A 20,603-nucleotide genomic window follows, 5' to 3' on the forward strand; every position below is an offset into this window, starting at 1 on the left:
GCATTTTCGTGCCTATCCAGTTGTGCCGTCTTTGTCCCATAATGGGAACACTTCTTGAAGAGGGCCTTTGATGCCATGAAATTGAAGGTCCTAACTCACATCTATAGTGATAGAATCACAGAGCAGAGAGAAGACATGTCTCTCTTCAGCGGTGTCAAAAGAAGAAATGTCGCACCTTGTATAGCTGTGCCTGGGGAGGAAGTGCACAAAAAGGCTAGGAGAGCATCTCGCCCCTCTATGAGCTTTGGAACACCCACGGCTGGCCTGCTCATGCACAGTTCCTATGTGTACCTCCACAGAAGACACAACGATGAACAATAGGAAATACTTGAAAAAAGTAGTAGTAGTAGTAGTAGTAAAGGTTTATTGTGTTTAGCCATAGGCCATTACAAGTCACGAATAACAATAATATAAACAGAAACGTGTTTGAATAAAATTGATGTGACATAAAACTTGTGTTTCTCTATTTTTTAGATTAAACCCCATTGGGTACCACTGAAGTACCATAACATAGTAAGCAAAAGCTTTTGAGTTCCCAATAAGTAATCATGCTTAACTAGCACGGGGAAAAGATGCTTTGCATTGTGTTGGGGGAGCCCCAATCTGTAGTTTGTAGCTTGTTAAAAATGGTGACAAAGAGGCATGGTGACTCAGATTACATAATGATGGCCGTGAGACACATTTTAAGATGTAGAGATGAAGCAGCAAAGAAAGGGGGGGAAATGAAATCTCTTCTTTTGAAATTCCAAATCCTGCATTTTAAACCCTCTCCAACACTTTCTAGAAGAACACACAGAGTCCTACAAACCTGAGAACAGTAGAAAAGCTGGGAGGAGGAGATACTAAAGCAAATAAAATTAATAACAAATTACGACATACCCTTAGAGCCTCAATTAATTTTTTTAAATCTATGGCAAGGGGTAAACGTGCCAACACCACAACGAGACTTAATTAATAACCTACTTGCTATAGCAAAATCATCAATAGCTTATTTTTGGAAAAACCAGTCTCCACCATCCTTGAACCACTGGTATTCCAGAGTGTGGGACCAGCTCATTATAGACAAAATAACAGACAATTTATCTGCTAATTCCTCTACATCTAACTATTATTAAAAATGGTGGTCTTTCTTAGATTTTATCGACAAAACCGAAACACTTCCTCCCAACCATCTTTATCAAGATATATTGAAAGTCTAGTACTACAAACTAAACTATCTATACCAGTATATTGTGAATTTCTCTTTGTGGTATGCAAACTACAAATTACAGTAAACAAGTGTTTTAAATGTTTTTCTTCGCAACCTGCAATCTTGTATAACCACTATATTACTCCATGTGTTTGCTATTTAATGTTTATTGTTATTGTTTCCGTTCTATAATCAATAAAAGTTTTTTTTAAAAAAGAACAGTAGAAAAGCATGCTAATCCTTATATTCACATACCTAGATATTAGTTTTATATGTGTAGCAGATACCAAATTAATCGAAGCCAAATTAGCTAGCTCTACCTAGTGGCTGGAAGGCACGTAAACCTCAATTACCAAAATCTTTTACCATCTATTCTGGTGAAGAGTCCTAGGGAACTTTATTTAGTACATTTATATACCACCTGCTCAAGGAAGCCCAGAAAGTAAAAAATACAATAAAATAAAAAGTACACTAAGGTAGAAAATCACATATGAATTATCAACAGTAAAAAAATACCATCGCATAAAACAACATTCGGCAGGTTAATAGAACAGTCCTCAGGGTAGCAGCAGACCTTAAAAACAGCTAAAAATGAAGGAGCCCTCAGTTGAAAGCCTGGGTAAAAAGAAATGATTTAGGCTGGCACCTTAATGGACAGTAAAGTAGGCGATCCAGGTGAGCCTCAAGTGGAAGGGTTTTTCAGAGAGAAGGAGCTACCACTGAAAAAGCCCTGTTGCTGTCCACCTCACCTCTGAAAACAGGACTTGGGAAGAGGATTTTGACTGATCGGCTAGGCACTGTGGGGAAGAAGCAGTTCTTGAAAGGCTGCACACTGCATCTTCTCAAACTGCCTGCAGAAGTTGCAGGATAAGATTTCCCCCTCATCCCCCTTTATTTTTTTACAATTTGCCTACTACTTGCATCAGTATCCTGTATGTTTGATCTAAGAATAGTTGTTCAATATACTCTATGGACAGTAAATCAACTTCTGTGGCATTTATGATAAACAGATGTCATAGTCAGAAGCTATCTAAAACCACCTTCTGAAAAGATACTACCGGCTTACAAAATGGAAAAAGATGTTTTCAGTAGATGGAGCAGCAAATAAAAACCCAATGCCACAAAGCACAGTTCTAACATGCAACTCAGGAATACATTATGAACTCAAAACTTTGCAGCTACTTTTTGCTTCTGGGGTGCATATGAATACACAGATGTTGCATAATATCTTGCTAAATATAGCAAATGAAAAGCTACAGTTGCACGACATGTTGCTCCTATTCTAAAAATTACTCTCAACTATGAGTCAGCTCTTGAAAGCCTTGATATAACGGACTTGCAAATTATAGAGAATTAAGAGCATGAAACTGCTCTATACTTGCTTCCTTGTTTTTTTACTTTTAAAAAATCATTATTTAAAATGTTTTCAAACAGTTCTGCAACACTATGATGGTTTTTTGAAGTTTGGCATCTGAGAATCCAGTCAAAGTCTACAAACCACATATAATCTGCACATTGGCCACAACTCTGGTCATAACAACAACAAAAAATGCAGCATGCGTAGGAATTTCCTACGTCTACTAGTACCTTTTTAACTCAGTCCTCAATAGATAAAGACATCAGGAAAAGTTTTATTTATTGGCAGCAGCATGGGAGTCAGTTCCACGTGGACACTGCTTGGCTCTTCAGAGACCTCATGTATGTCAAAAAGCCAATGATTTCCTGCCCTTCCTTCCCACTGAAGCATGAAGAGCCAATGATTACCTGCCCTTCCTTCCCAATGAAAAGCCAATGATTTCCTGCCCCTTTCCACTGAAGCATGAATTGGCCTTTAAAAAGGTATGCAAAAATTTACTGGTGTGGACCCAATCATATTCTAAGTAGCCTTCCATAAGAGCTACAGTTGAAGAAAGGCTTCTTAGACTCGAAAAAGATCCGAAACCTGAGCAAAAATGAAAGGTGGGGTATAAATATTTTAATTAATAAATGAACTTTGCTTAGTAGAGTGGTATGATAGGGGTAAAGTCTACTCCATTATTCCTACATGGGAGAGCAAGTCACAGAAATTAACCGAGATTCCAGTTGGAGCAGAACGCTGCAGCTTGATTATCAGGAGCTAGGAACAGCATGAATATTAGCCTCATTCTGCTGTCACTTCATTGGCTACCTATCAGTTACCGGGCTTAATTCAAAGTATTGGCTAACACATACGAAGTTCTTCACAGCCTTGGTCCATTGTATCTCTGGGACCACCTCTCTATGTTCCGCTCCACTCATCTGAACAGGGCCTTCTGCATGGTCAAAATCAACAGCTGCCCATACACGTGCATTCTCTGTGGTGGCCCCCACTTTAAGGGATGGCCTACCTAAAGAGGTCATGAAAGCTCCTTCTCCTGGCTTTCTGCAAATTATGCTGATAGGTGGGTTGCACTGGAAAGAAGTGGTCTCAAAGAGCTGGATCAGTAAAGGGATAGGGACTATAGACTTTATTACTACGTATTTCTCCTACTGTAAGAGTGGTCCTACTGGGTAGTTCCTATGTTACTTAATACATTGGTCTTAGGGAGCTTATGCGCCATTTCAGCATTTCTTCAACTCAGTACTGGATTTCTTCTGGTCTTAAATCTTTGCAAATTTGTATCTATATACCCTATTACATTGTTTATTGAAATTTCTTTGAAACTGACTGTACTAACTCACATTGTGTAATTCACCTTCAGATTCAGTGAGAAAGGTGGACTATAAATAATGTAAATAAATTAATAAAAATTCCCTACAACTGTGAAAGAAGAAAAAACATTAAAACAAATGACTGGCATTTACCTAGACAGTATTTAAATCGTGACCTCCTAGGTAAATGAATGGGCTTCCGTCTCTCATTGCCCCAATTCACTCTTATGTTAATGTAAGCTCTTTGGGATAAGCGGCATCCAGTGGAAAAGCTTGCAGAAGGAACTGGTGGAGTGGGACAAAGAAGCAACTATACACAATTCCTGCTTGTTGCTACAAGACCTTATGCCGATGTGCATCTTATTTGTGAGGCTCCCCCAATATTCTGAGATTTTCAAGACTAGCAGCAAACTCGTTGGAGGACGAACGAAGTGGGGAGAGATCTGTTTGGCAGCTCCTTCCATGAATTTTTCCACTGGATTGAACTGAAGCCAAGTGAATGAAACATTTAAAGTTCATTTTAAAGAATTAAATTTTTACTAAAGCACAAGCCCACCCATATATAAAATGAGAGAGACTGCCTTTCAGTCACCTTCAACTGGGAAAAAAATTAATGAAGATAGAAAGCTTTTCAAAATTCACCACTTGCCCCCAAACCTAAAACCTTTGAAAGCCTCTTGCAAGTTATGCTTTGGTTACAGTTCAGATGTCCATGGCTTGCTTTACTGCTGTCAAACAAAACCATTCAAAAGAATCTCCAAAGTCTGGCATTAAAAGATACAAAGTGCTAGCTGCCAGCACTTTGTGGTGTTCTCTTACTGGGATAGGAACCCAAGGCACAAACTCAGGGAAATTACCACTGAAAGTCCTGAACATGATAAAAGTAAAGAAATACTGAAGCCCACAACATGGCAATGAAACAAATGCACACAGCATACTTTAATGACTATTTCACATTCTCTTTTACAATGTTCTTGCTCTTGAGCAAAGTCATGATTCTCAGGAATCTGAAGGATGTCATGGGTTCTAAGGGGAATAACCCAACACTACCACAGCGGCAAAGTGAAAGAAAGTAAAGCAAAAAGGCCCCACGAAAAAATACTTGAATAAGCTCAGATAAATGTTAATAAAGCTTTATACAAGATAGAAACACTAACCCTGGAAACAGGAAGTCCAACACAGAAAAACGATAATAGCATTCAATTATGTTAAGGAACAACATAATTTATTAGATTAAAAAATGACAAAGCCCAGGATTTCTGATGCATGCGTCAGAACTCCTGTTCAGCAAATGTTCTTCAAAGGTTCAGCAAAAGGTTCTTCAAAGTGCCACTAGAGTCAAATCGTGGTCTTCTTTTCAGTTAACACTGTTAATGTGATTTCTCCAAGGTTCTGTAATTCTCACCTGGTATTAGAGAGCAGCTATTCAGAACTCAGTTCAGCAAATGTACCCTAGAAATTTTTTACAGCTGTGTCCGTCCAAGTGAAAAATTCAAAAACAAAAACGACATAACACCTATTAGGACTAACCAAAATCACACAGAACAACGTGCAAGCTTTCAAGTTCACGAGATTTGTTCATCAATCTGCATGTTCCAAATATAAAAAAGGGTGAGGGGAGAGTGTCTCAGACCATTATCCTAGGACTTGTTCATGTCAGCATTCTGTGCTAAGCAGCTGAGCAGGCATGCAGATTTAAAATGGTACAAATGTCAAACTGCACCCCTGGCTTTCTAGGAGTAAGTAGTAATAAATGGTTTCTCCCTGTTGAAACAAAGGCTAGAAGTAGCTCTTTAACACTTCTTGGTAGTAGTTGTAGTAACAATTCCGTTAACACAATTAACAATGATTTATTCAGTTGGTCTGTAGTGGAAGAGCAAAATTTGACTCCATAGCACCTTGAAAACCAACAAGATTTCTTCAGTATAAGCTTTTGAGCCTCTCAAAAGCCTTTACCCCTGGAAATCTTGCATATACCTTGGAAATCTTGTTGGTTCTTCAAAGTGCCACTAGAGTCAAATCGTGGTCTTCTTTTCAGTTAACACTGTTAATGTGATTTCTCCAAGGTTCTGTAATTCTCACCTGGTATTAGAGAGCAGCTATTCAGAACTCAGTTCAGCAAATGTACCCTAGAAATTTTTTACAGCTGTGTCCGTCCAAGTGAAAAATTCAAAAACAAAAACGACGTAACACCTATTAGGACTAACCAAAATCACACAGAACAACGTGCAAGCTTTCAAGTTCACGAGATTTGTTCATCAATCTGCATGTTCCAAATATAAAAAAGGGTGCGGGGAGAGTGTCTCAGACCATTATCCTAGGACTTGTTCATGTCAGCATTCTGTGCTAAGCAGCTGAGCAGGCATGCAGATTTAAAATGGTACAAATGTCAAACTGCACCCCTGGCTTTCTAGGAGTAAGTAGTAATAAATGGTTTCTCCCTGTTGAAACAAAGGCTAGAAGTAGCTCTTTAACACTTCTTGGTAGTAGTTGTAGTAACAATTCCGTTAACACAATTAACAATGATTTATTCAGTTGGTCTGTAGTGGAAGAGCAAAATTTGACTCCATAGCACCTTGAAAACCAACAAGATTTCTTCAGTATAAGCTTTTGAGCCTCTCAAAAGCCTTTACCCCTGGAAATCTTGCATATACCTTGGAAATCTTGTTGGTTCTTCAAAGTGCCACTAGAGTCAAATCGTGGTCTTCTTTTCAGTTAACACTGTTAATGTGATTTCTCCAAGGTTCTGTAATTCTCACCTGGTATTAGAGAGCAGCTATTGGAAACTGTTTACTTACTACTAGAAAGCCAGGAGTGCAACTTGACACTCACACCAATTTAAATCTGCATGCCTGCTCGGCATTAAACACAGGATACTGACATGCAGGTAGTAAGATCATGACCTGAGACATTTGCTTTTTCCATCAACCCCCTTTTCATTTTTGTAATATCCAGCCCGATGAAGAATGCTGGTGAATTTGAGAGATTGCACACTGTTTTGTGTCATTTTGGTTGGTCCTACTAAAAAAAAGCTATTACATGGATTCTGTTCTTGACAACAGACTAAAAAGGAGACCATGGCACATGGATCAGGTTTGTTTGGCTTATTTTGTATACAAGAGCTGATGAGATCTCTGTACTGATACATGCCTTTCAGAACAAAACATTTTCAAATACACATTGGAGAAGTGGCAAGTCATTCCATGAGGATTAGCATTAAGATGGTTCATTGTTTGAAATCAGTTACAGCTAGACCAGTTGATTTCACTAGCAGCTATTCCCAGGGACACCAACCAACTGCTTTTATTCAGTAGCAAAGTGACTTGACCAGTCAACACATGCAAATCAGATGAACAAATCAGTGATACAGCAAAATGCGAACATTTTAATATACTGCAGAAAGAATATCAAGAAGATATATTAAAGAGGAAGCAGATTTCTTGTGCTTCTGTCACCCTGAAGCCCTTTTTTTTTGAGAAAACAAAAACTAATCACTCCTAGAAGAAACCAGAAATCCAGAAACTAGAACAGATTAAATATAATTAAGAAGTAACAGCCAGCCTTAAGTATTACCTCAAATCTTCAATATTCAAAACTCTGACAGACTAGAAATTATTATTCACAAGTTTAGTTTTATGTATTGTCGATGTAGTTTTGTTAGTTTGTTTGTAGTTTAGTTTTGTTTTACCGGTAGATGAGAAGAACTAAAGAAGCAGTAGTTAATTTCAGCAGTAAAGTTTAAAGGTTAGAGGATTAAATAATTGGTTTATGCTTATACAAGTGCTTCAAAATGCATTTAGACAAGATTAATTTATTTTACAAAATGGTACAGAAATGACTTTTGTGCATGATTTATATGTTTATGCTTTGTATTTAGATATAACTCAACAAAATGACAATATACTGATTAACGGTTTAAAAAACCACTTCAAAAAGTGCTACAGTAAGTTGAGAAATACAGAATATCGAACAGTTATTAACCTTGGTGATTAACATTGAACCTGTTTTTTAAAAAGCAAAACAACTGCCACATACATACATGGTTGTTTTATACATTGGAAACATGGCAGATCTCAAATTACATAAAGAATGAATGTGTGGCTTTTTTATATTGCTCAGTTGACAGCGATACTCTGTTAAACAGGAAGATGAATGGGACAAGAAGTACATATGTTGCTCTTTCCTAATCTCACTATGCATGAGGGGAGAGCCAAACTGTTTTAGAGATGGCCACTCCCCCCCACCCCTTGAAGTTTAATGGCTTCATCATGAAACCTCATTTATTTGAAGTGAGGTCTCGCTAATCTGACAATATAAGCATTCTATATGGTAAGACTAAGGGATATTTTTAGAGATCTCCCAGTGTAATTAGAATCTATGACCACCTAGAGAATGGGGAAGGCATGCAAGTTCAAGATCTGGCCCCAATCCCACCATAAATCAAGATGTTCTGAAGTGGCCAGTGCTTTTAATTTACTTAAGCACTAAAATCAAACAATCCAACATTTCTGGCCACCTACACCTCATTAATGACACAGCAATGTAAGTTATAGATGTTAACTCTTATGTCAGCAGTCATTGGCAATTTTAATAATTTTTAAATTCACTTACCATGTCAACATTGTCAACCAAGCATAAAAGTTTTTTTAAAAAACTAAAAGGCTAGCAACAGAAAGGCAACTAAATTAAATAACACATAATTGTATCAGAGAGTATACGCAAAAATAGTTGTTTTAATCATTCTTTTATAAAATCTACTCTTGTAATTATTTATGTACACATTAGCTTAACTATAATACAATCAACGAACTCAGCAATTCCATCTTCCAACTCTGTTTTCCATCACTTGGCTTCTTTTAACATAGGCAAATATGACTTTTTTTCAAGGGAAGAAAAGAAGTCCAACCCAAAATGGCATTTTCACAGTTTTAAACAGTGTGCATTATCCTTCAGGAATCAGATTCTGGATAGTCAACCATAATAGAGTGATGGTTCATCATCACTTATATCTGAATCATCTTCATCCACATCACCTTCAATGACAGATTTTTTTCCTTTGCAGCATGACACTATTAATCCAATTAAGAAGACCTGTGAATTTAAAATCAGTATAATCTGTTATTTTGGATGAGTTGTGATGAATATGGAAACAACAGATTTAGAGTGGGACAGCACTTCCAGTGATACAAATGATGTAATTACAATTATGCTAAAGCCACACTTTTAAGATTCATAATAACTGCCGAAATAGGGTTACTTACTGCAATAAAAGCCCAGTTGCCAAAGTAATATGCAGCGCTGAAGAACCAAAATTTGTGAAGGAAAAGATAAGTCCGAGTAATAGTGCACTGGCCTGAAAGAAAAGGGCAGTTTAAGATGAGATTACAAAATTTTATTGGGTGGGTACAATTTTAAGAAAGTACTAACTATTAAAAGCATGTATTTTCCCTTGCAAGGAATATTAAAGACTGCACAACTAGCTGTAGTTATTGCCAGGAAATTCCAACCTGAAACTGAATAAACTGAAATTACTGCTACTCTGTAATCTTGGTAAAATCAATAGCAAACGTATCATTTTTTTCTACTTAAAATTATAAGAGAGCACCCATACACATATTAAGTAGTATATAAAAACACAGCAATTCTGTTTGAATAATTAAATTCTAAATTTATTTCATTTATTTATATTTTTCAAGGTATTAGATCCAGCAATTTTATATCTAAAGTTTAAATTATATCTGAATACTAAATTTACTCTTCCATTCAGCTCAGAAGATAATTCAGAATTTTTAATTGGACACTGTAGGCAGACAGTAGTAATGCCAAGCCGTATCTTACAGACAGACCTTGCTCTTCTGCCATTTAATTTAGGAGGACAGGATCAAGTAGCACCAACTGACTTCACTGGTTCTACTTTCTCAGTCCTCCAGGAGATGGTAGTATTTTATTTACAGATGACTGATATTAAAAAAAAAAACTCCATAGCTGCAGAAATAAACGTTCAGAGTATAAGAGTTCAGAGTATAAATTTGTTTCTGTTTATAATTCTGTAGAAGGGCAAACTTGAAACACATTTTTTACTGTTCTATTTATACCACTGTGTATTTTCTGTCCCAATAAGTATCATGGAATGTGCACCTTATTTGGGGGGCGGGGGTTAGCTCCCAAATTATGTCAAAATAGTTTCAACTGACCCTTGCACAGTTTGTAGCTGTTTCAGACAATACAGAGGCTTTTCACAATGGGCATGACTTCATGCAACTTATTCCTAAGAGTTATATCCCCCTCCCCCTCCACATTACACACAAGAGTGTAAATACCGCTTGCTATTTAACTGGGGCTCTGTGCAAGAGGCTTGCTTGCTTACGAGGAGTCTGTTGTGAGGGCAAGATGGAAGCTTGCTCGCGAGGAGCTCGTGGTGCTTCTCTTTGATCTGCAGCTGGGGCCATTTGGTGGATGCTGGCCTTGTTGCCCAACTTGCTTTCTCTTTTCACAGGTACCGCTTGCTATTTAACCGGGGCTGCCAAAGGGTGAGAGCACAAGGGCTCTTAGCCCGTGGCGTGCAGCCTGGGAGCAATCATCAACTACATGAAGTGGAGAACACGAGAGGAAAGGAAGAACATCACTACTTTATGAACTGTTCCTGAGATTATTGCAACACTGACTCGATGCTGTTTGCTTAACTATACCATATTTGAAGCCCTAGTTTGTTACTTGAATTGAGACCACCAGTATGTTTAATACTCCAGTATGTTGTTGTGGATTCCAACCCTAAGCTTCTTACTACTTACTTCCTCCGTGAAAATGTCTGGCAAATTTCCTATTCAAGTACAGTTGGGAGCTAGTAAATATGGGAGTAGGATTTACCAAAGGCACCCAACACCAAGCAGTAATGCTCGCTGCTTATCCAACCTCTCTAGTATTCCCTCTACTGACAATGGGGCTACTTCTACCCCCCACCCCGCTACACTAATCCTATGTAATGCCAGATCTGTTAGAAACAAGGTTGCATGCATTGCTCGGATGTTGCAGGATGAGAAAATTGATGTGGCTTGCCTAACAGAGACATGGCTGCAGGAAACTGACAAGGTGTGTCTTTCCCAACTAACTTCCCCTGGCTATGCAATCCTGCACCAACCTCGGTATGGAAGCTGGGGTGGAGGAGTTGCTATTATTCTTCACGAGTCCTTCAACTTCTGCAGATCTCCAGTACAAGATATAGCTGGTATTGATTGCATGCGTCTGTCTTTAGGAATTAAAGACAGACTGGGTATCTTGCTTGTTTACAGACCACCCAACTCCCCATAAGCACCCTTTCTGAGTTGGAAGAGCTGCTAGCAGACATGGTGTTGGAGATACCTAGACTTATTGTTCTGAGAGACTTCAACATCCATGCTGAGTGTTCAAAGTCAGGCCCAGCTCAGGAATTTATAGCTTCCCTGGCAGCCCTGGGCCTCACTCAAATAGTGTCAGGCCCTACACATGAAAGAGGCCACACACTAGACTTAATATTTTGCACTGAACCTCTGAAAGTCTTATTTCAGCATTAGCGCTTCAGCCTGAACCATGGTCAGATCATCATCTGCTGAAGGCAAAAGTGAATATAGCCCCAACACCCCACAAAATTGGGGGTCCAGTTAAATGATCCATCCACATAGGTTCCTAGACCCTTCCAGATTCCAAAATGCCTTGGGGGATTTTAGAATTCCAGATGCATGCTCCACAGAAGCTGCTGTAAGAGCGTGGAACACAAAGCTCCTTGAAGCTATTGACACCATTGCTCCTTGTCAACCCCTCCGGCCCTTGGGACGGAAGCGAGCACCATGGTTTACCACAGAGCTGGCTGACCTGAAGAGGGCTGGAAGACATCTAGAAAGACTCTGGCGAAAAACTCGCACAGAAGCTGATAGAACTTGCTACAGAACGCACTGGAGGATCTATGAAGCAGAAATGAAAGCAGCAAAGAAACATTACTTCTCAGCAACCATTGCATCGGCTAGTTCATGACCGTCCCAATTGTTCAGGGTATCCAGACACCTTCTAACCCCTAAATCTGAACCTTTACAGTCCCAAGAACAGAAAATTAGCTGTGAGGCCTTTGCTAAGTTTTTCGCTGATAAAATAGCATGAATACGCTCTGATGTAGATGCTAGCTGCAATACAAACGAGATAGAAGAAATGCTTAATATGCTATCTAGCTTATATTTAGACTGCTTTGAACCAATTACAATGACAGACCTTAACAGGATCCTGGCGTCTATGAAAGCCACTACTTGTGTGCTTAAGCCTTGCCCATCTTGGTTGTTAAAATCAAGTAGAGATCAGATAAGTGAACCACTGAAATCTATTGTAAATCAATTTCTAACTTAGGGTACCTTCCCCTGGCTGCTCAAACAGGCAGTTATTTGTATTGTCGAAGGCTTTCACGGCCGGAGAACGATGGTTGTTGGGGGTTTTCCGGGCTGTATTGCCGTGGTCTTGGCATTGTAGTTCCTGACGTTTCGCCAGCAGCTGTGGCTGGCATCTTCAGAGGTGTAGCACCAAAAGTCTTTTGGTGCTACACCTCTGAAGATGCCAGCCACAGCTGCTGGCGAAACGTCAGGAACTACAATGCCAAGACCACGGCAATACAGCCCGGAAAACCCCCAACAACCATCAGGCAGTTATTTGTTTGCTAATTAAAAAACCATCCCTAGACAAAACTGATGTGGCCAATTATCGCCCCGTCTTTAATCTGACCTTTCTGGGCAAAGTGATTGAGAGGACAGTAGCTGACCAACTCCAGTCCTTTTTGGATAACTCTAGCCCTCTGGGCCCTTGCCAGTCAGGTTTCAGACCAGGGCATGGGACACAGCCAGCACCAGTAGCATTAGTGGATGATCTCCGTCTGAATGCAGGCAAAGGCCATGTCTCCTTATTGCTCCTCCTGGATGTGTCTGCAAGCTTTGACAGAGTAGACCATGCCATCCTGTTGAGGTGTCTAGAAACAGAAGTGGGCATCAAAGGATGTGCCCTGGACTGGTTTAAATCATTTCTCATGGAATGGACTCAAAGGGTTGCCGTTGGAGATCAGCTATCTCCAGAATGGGAACTATCTTTGGGGGGTTCCACAGGGTACAATCCTATCTCCCATGTCATTCAACCTCTACGTACAACCATTAGGAGAACTCATTTGCAGCTATGGAGTTGAGTGTCATCAATATGTGGATGACACCCGACTCTATATCTCACTATCCAGGTCCCCGCAGGATGCAGTAGAAATCTTAGATCACTGCCTGACAGCCGTGGTAAAATGGCTGAAAAATAACAAATTGAAATTAAACCCAGACAAGACTAAAGTTATGCTTGTTGGGAAGTCAGATATCCTGAAAGACATTGTACTCCCCACTTTCAATGGAGTTCGTCTGACCCTTGTAGAGTTGGTTAAGAGCCTAGGGGTTATACTGGATCCAGCACTACTACTAGAAAAACAAGTTAAGGCAGCTGCAAAAAATGCTTTCTACAATCTCACTCTAGCCTGGAAGATGACTTCTTATCTTGACACAGCTGACCTGGCCACTTGGATCCCTGGTATGGTAACATCCAGGGCTTTTTTTCCAGGGGAAGAGGTGGGGGAACTCTCACCCAGGGCAACTCCCGGGAGGTGTCGGGCCTGTCAAAACATATGCACATGCACAGCGTACATGAACACTCCCAAGACTTCACGATGACATCACTTCCAGGAAGTGACATCTTAACACAGGACATAGCTGCCCTGGGAGCGTTCCCGTGCTCCATGGGAGGTGGTCCAATTCAGCCCGGATAAGGCAGAATTTGGCCCGGAATGGGCTGCTCTGCTGCAGGGGAGCACTCCCTCGCCCAGCATGTCTGGATCCAGGCCATTTCAGGCCCAAATTGGGCCAAAAATGGCCCAGATCAGCCTGGAACAGGCTGCTGCTGCATGGGAGAGCACTCCCCTGCCCAGCAGCGGCCTGAACCTGGCCATTTACAGCCCAATCTGGGCCACTTTGGGCCCAAAGTGGCCCAGAATGGCATGCTGCCACACAGGAGAGTACTCCCCTGCTGGGCAGCGGCCCAATCCTAGCCGTTTGGGGCCAATCCTGCCTGATTTGGGCCTGAATTGGACAGGATTGGGCTGCTGCCGGGCAGGGGAGTGTTCCCCCACCTGACGTAGACCCAATCCAGACCATTTTGAGCCCAATCCTGGCCAGGTCCCCACAGGATGCAGTAGAAATCTTAGATCGCTGCCTGACAGCCATGGTGGAATGGCTGAAAAATAACAAATTGAAATTAAACCCAGACAAGACTGAAGTGATGCTTGTTGGGAAGTCAGATATCCTGAAAGACATTGTACTCCCCACTTTTGATGGCATTCGTCTGACCTTTATAGAGTCGGTTAAGAGCCTAGGGGTTATACTGGATCCAGTGCTACTATTAGAAAAACAAGTTAAGGCAGCTGCAAAAAAATGCTTTCTACAATCTCACTCTAGCCTGGAAGATGACTTCTTATCTTGACACAGCTGACCTGGCTGACCTGGATCCATGCTATGGTAACATCAAAACTTTACTATTGTAATGCACTATATATTGGTCTTTGATCTAAGTTAACTAGGAGACTCCAATTGGTGCAAAATGCTGCAGCTCGACTGTTAGCAGAAGCAAGCAGGAGCATGAACATCATTCCCATCCTACAGTCACTCCATTGGCTACCTATCAGTTACCGTGCTCAATTCAAGGTACTGGTTATTACATACAAAGCTCTTCATAGCCTTGGCCCGACATACTTACGGGACCACCTCCCTCCCAATGTCCCTCCATGGCAGCTTTGCTCATTCGAACGGTCTCTTGCAGGTGCCAGCCTGCACATGGGTAAAATCAACTGTAGCCCGTACATGGGCCTCCTCTGTGGTGGCCCCTACCTTATGAAACAACCTGCCTGAGAAGGTCAGGAGAGCTCACACGCTCTTGGACAATGCAAAACAATGCAAACAATGCAAAACTGAATTATTCAAAAAGGCTTTTTTTACTCAGATAGGAGGGTGTTATTGTAGGGAGGGAGTCTCAGATGTTTTGCCAATGAGTTGGGAACCAACCATTATGTTGGTTTATATATCTATTGCTTTGAATATGTACTCATATATACTGCTTGTGTTTCATGTTGTCTAATGTCAATCCTAGAACTGATTATGTTCTGTTTCAGCAATCCTTCAACCTTGTATTGAATCCTTGCTAATGCTATGTCTCTGTAAACTTGTATTCATCTACCCTATGACATTGTTTATAGAAATGTCCTTGACACTGTATGGAAATGGCTACCCTTGTCCTTGCTACTGATTGTACTGATCTCACACTATGTAATCCGCCTTGAGTTTCAGTGAGAAAGGCGGACTATAAATGACATAAATAAATAAATAAATAAAAGCTTCTTGGCATTGGAAGTCCACATCCAGAAGTGGATGCCTGGGCAGGATTCTAAGAGAAGAGATGCTAATGAGCAAAAAAACTTTACAATAAGAGGGAGGGAGGGAGGAATTTAAAATATTTATATGCCACCTTTCCACACAAAATAGGGTCCCCAAGGAGATGAACAGACAATTAAAACATTAAAATTATGTTTAAATACATATATAAATACAGTAAAACATATTGATATATAAACACACACACCAGGGAGGATATCCAGTAACAGTTTACTGGGGGTAGCCTGAAACCACTGGTGGAAGACACTGACAGAGGGAGTGAAGCAAATCTCCCTGAGGGGGGCGGGGTTCTGTAACACTGGTTCAGTTGGGCTACATTGCAACAGTGTCCCTAGCTTCAGTTTGATTTGGGTAGAACTCTGTTTTTACATGATTCTCTGGTTTAATGTTGGTCCTCTTTATTCACTTTGGTTCTGGGGGGATTCTATCCATTCCCTTGCTTCAGTTCTGTTATGTTGGGCTTTCTCTTGCATTTGGAAGTGTGTCTTTGGCCACTGGCAACCCTGCCCCATCCCCCTGTGTGTTTCTGCCAGTGTTTTGGTTTTCCCCATAGGAAACAAAGGAAAGTGGTCTGTCTTAAACAGATCAAAGAATCTTTCCCAGAAGGCAATAATCCTGGATTTTTGAGGGGTTCCTGAAACCTGGATCTGGATTTCCAAGATTTTTTTTGTGCACACTCCTAGTTTTCATTGAATGTTCCAGCTGTTGATCATACTGTATTTTCCTGTAAATGGCCTAGCTATTGATTATATTGTATTCACTTGCAGTATGTAATCTGCTTTGGATCTCAGTGAGAAAGTCTATAAATAGAAAATAACAATAAAGTTGCAGAATTCAGTGCCATGGACATAGTTATGGCCACTTACATAGATGGCTTTGAAAGGGAGTTAAATTTAGGGATGAGGGGGCCACCAATATCTCCTAGCCATGACTAAGGGAACGTCCACATCCAGAGGCAGTAAACCTCTGAACACCAATTCTAGGAGGCAATATCAGAGGAAGGCCTTGGCCTCTATGCCCTGTTTGTTAACCTTCCGGGGCAACTGATTAGGCACTATGTGAGATAGGATACTGGACTAGATGGACCACTGGTTTGATCTAACAGGGCTCTTTTATGCACCAACTATCTTCAAAGTTCTAGCTTGACAGCATTCCCTCAACTATTAATTTCTTTGATGCTCTACAGGGCCTTTAAAGCAGTCTCTGTGCAAAAGACTGCCATATCACATACTAACAGAGTACCTTGAGTGACAGTTGTTTGCTGTTCCAGGTATTTATTTTTGCTGGGGCCTGGAATTCTGAGCTGCACACTGTCAGGTTAAGCAATGGCACTTCAACCTCTTATCACCCCCACCAATCATGCAACAACAAATTCAACCAGATGATCTGTACTGAATTCTACTAAACAGTGTGAAACCAGAGAGCAGCAAGACATTTGGAATGGTTGTCATGGGAATGCAGAACCACTTCAGTAATGAAGAATCATATTTTAGAAAACCTGAACCCATCGCTGAGCAGCCATTCTATAGCACAGTTTGTTACCACAATTCCCCCCTTACAGAGTAGACTTAATATTCACAGTTGTTTAATTGTAGGAATTGTGTTCAAACCAAAGATTTTTCTACAAGATGTATATATGATAACAGTCTGAATAGTTGTGTTGTGTATGTAAAAGATTGTGACAGAATTCTCAAGCACATTAGTTCAAAATTAAAAAGCATCAGACCGGGCTGAAGAAGTAGACTATGCATTGGACCCATATAACAATAATTGATATGACTTGGTGAAATAGAACTCTCTACTTTTTCCCTGTAATCTCCCCCCTCCCCCCTTAAGCTGCTTCAGAGGGTCAAAGAATGCTTGGAAACAGAACGGGATGTGGGAGGGGGGCCATCAGCAAAGAGAATTAGCAAAAAGAATCTTGAACAAACTAGTGCTCTACTCATGAAAAGGGCACGTACATGGGAAAGGGATAATTTCAGCAGATTTTTCTCCCAGCAGCATCCCCCTTTGGCACTCCACCTAGAGTCCTGTGTTCAGTTTGGGGCAAATTTTCAGAAGGATATAGACAAGCTGGAACGTGTCCAGAGGAGGGCAATGAAGATTATGAGGGGTCTGGAGATTAAATCCTATGAAGAAAGATTGAAGGAGCTCTGTATGTTTAGCTTGGAGAGGAGACGACTGAGAGGTGCTATGATAACCATCTTCAAAGTACTTGAAGGGCTGCCATATAGAGGATGGTGTGGAGTTGTTTTCCATTGCCCCAGAAGGTCGGACCAGAACCAAAAGGTTGAAATTAAATCAAAAGAGTTTTTGGCTAAAAATTAGGAAGAACTTCCTGACAGTAAGAGCGGCCCCTCAGTGGAACAGGGTTCCTCGGGAGGTGGTGGGCTCTCCTTTGGAGATTTTTAAAAGCGGAAGCTAGATAGTTGTCTGACAGCAATGCTTATTCTGTGAACCTAACCAAAAACAAAGAGCACCACCGGAAAATGGAACTCGCGAAACCAGACCACCAGGGTCTCCGGGGGTATAACTAAGCAATGACTATATTACAATAAATACATTTAATTTAAAAGTGCTATGTGCATAGTGCTGAATAAGTGCAAGAACAAACCCCCGTTATACCCCCGGAGACCCTGGTGGTCTGGTTTCACATATTCTGTGAACCTAGGCAGACCATAGAGGGAGGGCAGGAAGGATATATCAGTGCTTAGTTCTCATGGCTCCTTCTTACATGCCCAGAGTCAGGCAGATTGCAACCTTGGGGTCAGGTAGCATTTCCCCCCCTGCCAGTTTGGCTAAGAATCCTGATGGTGCTTTGCCATCTTTTGGGCATGGAGTAAGGGTCACTGTGAATTTCCTGCATTGTGCAGGGGGTTGGACCCCCCAGGGGTCTCTTCCAACCCTGTGATTCTGATTATTTTGAAACACTGAAATGCCAGAGAACTGAGTCTGTTGATTGCAGGTATAATCCAGAAGCGAAGATTTCAGTACAATTTTTGTTTCTCTCATAAAACTGGTCTTAGACCACAAGATTAATGCTCTCTCATATATATTGTATTACTCTAAATAATTCCAACCTTTCAAGTCTTTCACCTAACTTTCTATGCAAGAAACAGTATAAGAATGATTTATTGTGGCAATCACTACAGAAAGTATTTGGGCATCTATCCCAATTAGGTCTAATTCAAAGGCCCAATTAGGTGTACAGAACAGACCTGATATACCAAAACAGTTCAGCAGGTCTCTTTCCTTGGGAATCCCCAGAGCAGCTGTTCATTTAGATCAGTTTGAACAAAATTCCCTTCAGTGACAATTTCCATATCAAGTAATTTTTAGGTACAACCATCCATTGTAGCACCTGGCCTTGTGCCATCATTTGTCTTCCCTCAATAAAAAGACAAAGGGGAGAGATTTGCAGTTTTGCTGTGAATGACCAGGCTAATTCTGTGGATATGCTGGACTTCTCATCCAGTACCCTCAGGCCTCATTATCCATTTTCCCAGGGTAGTTACAGCTAACTTGCCCCTTATCAAAGGTGGGATTTTTCTGCCATTTTTCAAAACACCATGCTTCTCCTTTGGCAAGTGTCTTGCAACTATTTCAGCTTCTCAAAGCAGAAAAAACAAGGACCGATAGTTCTAGCTACAGAAGCATCAAGACTCAATTGTAATATTTTGAAGTGGTTCAGCTACATTGTAGAGAGAACTTTTAAAAGGACAATGGCAGCATGCCAAACTATAGGTTAGATATAGGCCACTATAGCCTATGTGAAGAGAGAAAATAAAACATTTAATCACTAGATCAGGACAGCACATTTTTCAGCACCATCTGCAACCCCTCCAGCTGCTCACCTGAATTAAAAAAGCAACTAAAAGTCCTACAGATGGCTCTCTACAGTCAACTGACTAAACAAATTACAGCAGATATTCTGAACCTGTGTGACCTTCAAGAAATATTCTAATGAAATTTGACAACACTTCATCGCTACAATTGAAGTATCTTTGGTTCTTTCATAGAAGACAACAGCATTTGTAGGACAATGCAATACAATGACACATTTTGTGTTGCTAGGTCTAGAAGGTTATGAATGAGCATTCAAAATTCTAAAAATGTAACAAACACACTGAAGAACTGAAGGATTGCCTCCAACCACTGTATAACAGAACAAGGGGGTATAGCCTTGCTAGCAGAAAGGCCCTATAAACACTAGTGCTGCAATCTAATGCAGTTACTACATTCTAAGCTTATTGACTTCAGTGGGCTTACGTCTCTGAGGAATGCACTTCAAGAACCCAAACATGATGTACTAGACACACAAAGACGACAGCCTTCCCCTCCCCCTGTAGTCATGCATGGGGATGGGTGTTTGATCAGCCATATATCAGTCGAGTATTTTTGAAACTGAATTGAATTCAATTAAACAACAAAATTAACAAGAAACTCTCAAAACTGTTCATCTCAACTGAACAAAGATACGTCAATGATCAACAAACTTGAATACTGTGCTAACTGCAAATCAAATTTGTCCTGTTCTCAAAATGAAATTAAAAAAATAAATTGTTATAATTGTCATCAACGTTCCATAAAGTTTCTATAAATATGGACATTCTCTAAACAAATCGGTTTAGGTTTTATCCTGAAACACCAGGGGCATCCTATAATTAGGAAAATTTAAAAAAAAAATAGAAATAAAGGAAAGAGTGAGCACATCTGCTTTTAAAATTTGTCTTTTAATTGTTACCAAGTAGGAGTTTGGAAATGCCTGCAGTTACAGCAAGTGGCTAGTAGAAGGAGCATTACTGTGCTACGAGGCTTGCCTCCTGTCTGCTGCATAGCTTGGAGACAAGCAGCCCACCCTTGCTCTGCACCTTTTTACCAAAGATCATTGTGAAGAAATGCATTTTATTTGGAGGTTTGGCTCAATGAAACTTACACCTTTAGTTTTAAAGGTTTTCTCGTCTCCGAGCTGAAGAGAGGCAGAAAAGGGGAAGTCAATTGCTCCCAAGCCTTGCCAAGTACCAACCATCAAAGCTTTGGGAATGCAAACAGGCTTCCTGGCCTGAGAAAACTAAACAGATAGCTCATACCATAACAAGGAATCTGACATCTATACAAGACACAACAACCTGGGCTTGCAAGGGGCTAGACTGTATCTTCCTGGAGACTTCAGGAAAAGATTCTTTAAACCCACAAGAGGTTGACAAACAGAAGAGATAAAATGGCCAAAGAGCCCATTTTGCAAGGTCTATTCTGGAGGAAGG

At 40.5% G+C, this 20,603-nt stretch overlaps 1 protein-coding gene and 1 non-coding gene across 2 annotated transcripts in view; both read right to left on the minus strand.

Annotated features, from left to right (window-relative positions):
- Nucleotides 1-5,290: 5,290 nt before the first annotated feature.
- LMBRD1 (LMBR1 domain containing 1) overlaps nt 5,291-20,603 on the minus strand; it is a 71,597-nt gene continuing 56,284 nt past the window's right edge. The window contains exons 15-16 of the mRNA XM_054989424.1: nt 9,121-9,212; nt 5,291-8,950 (exon numbers count right to left, since the gene is read on the minus strand). Of these exons, the coding sequence (XP_054845399.1) occupies nt 8,831-8,950; nt 9,121-9,212 (212 nt within the window). The 3' untranslated portion in view covers nt 5,291-8,830. The remainder of the gene's footprint in view (nt 8,951-9,120; nt 9,213-20,603) is intronic.
- LOC129346033 (small Cajal body-specific RNA 15) lies at nt 9,658-9,789 on the minus strand. Its single transcript, XR_008598684.1, has one exon. It is a non-coding gene; the product is annotated as a small Cajal body-specific RNA 15 (non-coding RNA).

This window comes from Eublepharis macularius, chromosome 1 (assembly GCF_028583425.1).
Source record: "Eublepharis macularius isolate TG4126 chromosome 1, MPM_Emac_v1.0, whole genome shotgun sequence".
Taxonomy (NCBI): domain Eukaryota; kingdom Metazoa; phylum Chordata; class Lepidosauria; order Squamata; family Eublepharidae; genus Eublepharis; species Eublepharis macularius.